The 2710-nt window shown below is 34.6% G+C and overlaps 1 protein-coding gene across 1 annotated transcript in view; it reads right to left on the reverse strand.

Moving 5' to 3' along the window:
- Positions 1 to 1563: 1563 nt before the first annotated feature.
- Positions 1564 to 2710, reverse strand: part of CLDN16 (claudin 16) — a 39248-nt gene continuing 38101 nt past the window's right edge. The window contains 1 exon segment of the mRNA XM_006871872.1: positions 1564 to 1697. Within this exon segment, the coding sequence (XP_006871934.1) occupies positions 1564 to 1697 (134 nt within the window).

Here is a 2710-nt window from a genome sequence, read left to right on the forward strand (position 1 = left end):
GATTTCTATGTATTCCAACTGGTGAGGTCATGCGTATAGTTGTCTTTTATGCTCTCTAAAGAAGGTATTTGAAATGAACAAATCATTGATTTTGCAGAATTTTATCATATGTTCTCCAGCATCATTTCTATCACCAAGGCCATATTTTCCAACTACTGATCCTTCCTCTTTGCTCCCAACTTTACATTCCAATAACCAGTAACAATCAATACATCTTGATTGCATGTTTGGTCAATTTCAGATTGAAGAAGTTGGTAGAATTTTCTATTTCATCCTCACTGGCTTTAGAGGTTTGTGTGTAAATTTAAATAATAGTGGTATTAATTGGGCTTCCCAGTAGGCACATGGATATTATCCTATCACAGACAGTGTTGTACCTCATGACTGATCTGGATATGTTCTTTTTAATAATGACTGGAACACCATTCCTCTTCAAGTTGTCATTTCAGCATAGTAAACCATGTGATCATCAGGTTCAAAATGGCCAATACCAGTCCATTTCAGCTCAAGAAGACCTAAGATATCAATGTTTATGCATTTCATTTCATTTTTGACAACTCCCAATTTTCCCAGATTCGATAAAGGCACGAAATGACTGGCTTACAAGGTTTCAAGAGGGAGTTTAGGTAAAGAGTGTGGGGGTAGAAAGAGTCCCCACTGAATAGTTTTCATCTTGTCTAGATGGGTCTTGTGAAAAGAGATGGGGATAAGATTCGTAGATTCAATAGTGAATAATTGTTATCATGACTAATTGTGACTATCACAATTGTAAAGATAGAAGTTTTGTAACAAAAACAAGGGAGTGGTTAATCTTCCAGTCCAAAAACAGAGGAACCTAGGACCTTCAAAGGAGAAGGACACAAGTGGAATGTGGGACCTTATCCACAGAAGCATCGAAGACATAGATAGAGATGGGGTCATGGAGACGGGGAGCGGCTGAGGACTCTAGATTCATGGGAAGAGAGGGACTAAGAGCTGGTAGCCAGGAGGCAGACTTGCATAATATGCCCTATAGAGGTGTAAATTATTATATATGACTGAGTGGAGTTTTTTTGTTTTGTTTTGTTTTTTGTTTTCAAATCTAAAGTGAATACAGAGAAATACTATTAACTGATGGTACAAGGAGAGGATTATAATTATTGTAATGAAACAAAGTATATGATTTGTTGAATGTAAAACTGATGATCTGCTCTGTATACTTTCACTCAATCCACAATAAAAACCTTAAAAAAACAAAACAAAACTGAGAAAGAGAGGAAAGAAAAAGAAACTGAAAGACTGCATGTGTGTGTGTGTGAGTTTAGTGTATAAATATATGTGTGTGGTAAAAGAAAGAGAATGAGGGAAAATATGAGAATAATAGAAAGAAAAAGTGATAGTAAATCAAACTTTTTGATTAAATTTAACAATTAATTTAATTCAAGATAAAGTCTAAATAGTGATTGTCCCTGGGTTGGTGTATTATTTTATTAATTTGACTATATTAATTCATCAATTTAATATTATATAACACAGACTGGTGTATATATACAAAAAAAAAAAAAAAAAAGCAAAATAAACACTTTAAACTCTTGTGTCTACAGCATACATTTTGGCAGTCTCTGTCCGAGGGGCTATGTATGATTTGGCCATGGAAACAGCTGCAGTTGAATAAGTCTTCCTCGTGGAGTAAGGGTAGTTCCTCTTAGGTCCAACATCTGTTTGAAAAACATGGACACAGAGATACAAAAATAAGTATTGCTCAGTAAGAATATGTCCTGGTGGCAAAGTGGTTAAGCGCTCAACTGCTTACCTAAAGGTCAGCAATTTAATTTTAACTGTCACTCTGTGGAAGAAATAGGAGCCTGTCTGCTCCCATACAGATTACAGCCTTGAAAACCCTGTGAAGTGGTTTTACTCTGTCTTGTAGAGTCGCTATGAATGATAATACACTCCACACCTATGAATATTGCTTAATAAGAAGGAAGTAGAGATAGGGGAAAAAGGAATAAGGCCATTTTATATGTTCATTCAAAAAAGGGGGGAAAGGGTAAAAATATTTTAAGTGGGAATCATCTGAAATGAACCCAGGATTTTCATCCTAAAAGTTACTTTTAATTTTTAAATTTAGCCAAAATTTTCATTTTTTTTTTTATGAAGATACAGATTTACTTAGTTTTTTAAACTGATATTTATTTTCAGAAACCCAGTGGTGGTGGTTATGTGCTGTGGAGTTGGTTGTGACTCATAGTGACACTGTACAAGGCTGTACATCTTTATGGGAGCAGAAAGCCTCATGCAGAACTGCTGGTAGTTATAAACTGCTGACTTTGAGGTTAGTAGCCCATACTAACCACCAGACCTAACCACCAGAGCTCCTTTAGAAATCCAATAGTAATACATTAAACTTTTAGGCAACTACTTGGCTTTATTATCAGCCTATTTTTTTTTGCTAAGTTCCAAGTGTAAAATGAGCAAATTGGATGAAGTAGATATATAAGACTACAATGCATCTAATGAATTATATATTAGAATATCCAACAGACTTTAACTGTAAATTGTTCCCCAACAAATATACCACTAATTGAATAACTGCAAATTTTCATGGTAATTTTTTTTTAATGTTTTATTGTGAAGTATGTGATAGTTTATGTGGGAGAACGTTTGCTTTATATTCATCCTATCCTATATCGTTTCCTTGTTATGGTTACAATTCCCTCCATGCATCATC

This window comes from Chrysochloris asiatica, unplaced genomic scaffold (genome assembly GCF_000296735.1).
Source record: "Chrysochloris asiatica unplaced genomic scaffold, ChrAsi1.0 scaffold00177, whole genome shotgun sequence".
NCBI classification, from domain to species: domain Eukaryota; kingdom Metazoa; phylum Chordata; class Mammalia; order Afrosoricida; family Chrysochloridae; genus Chrysochloris; species Chrysochloris asiatica.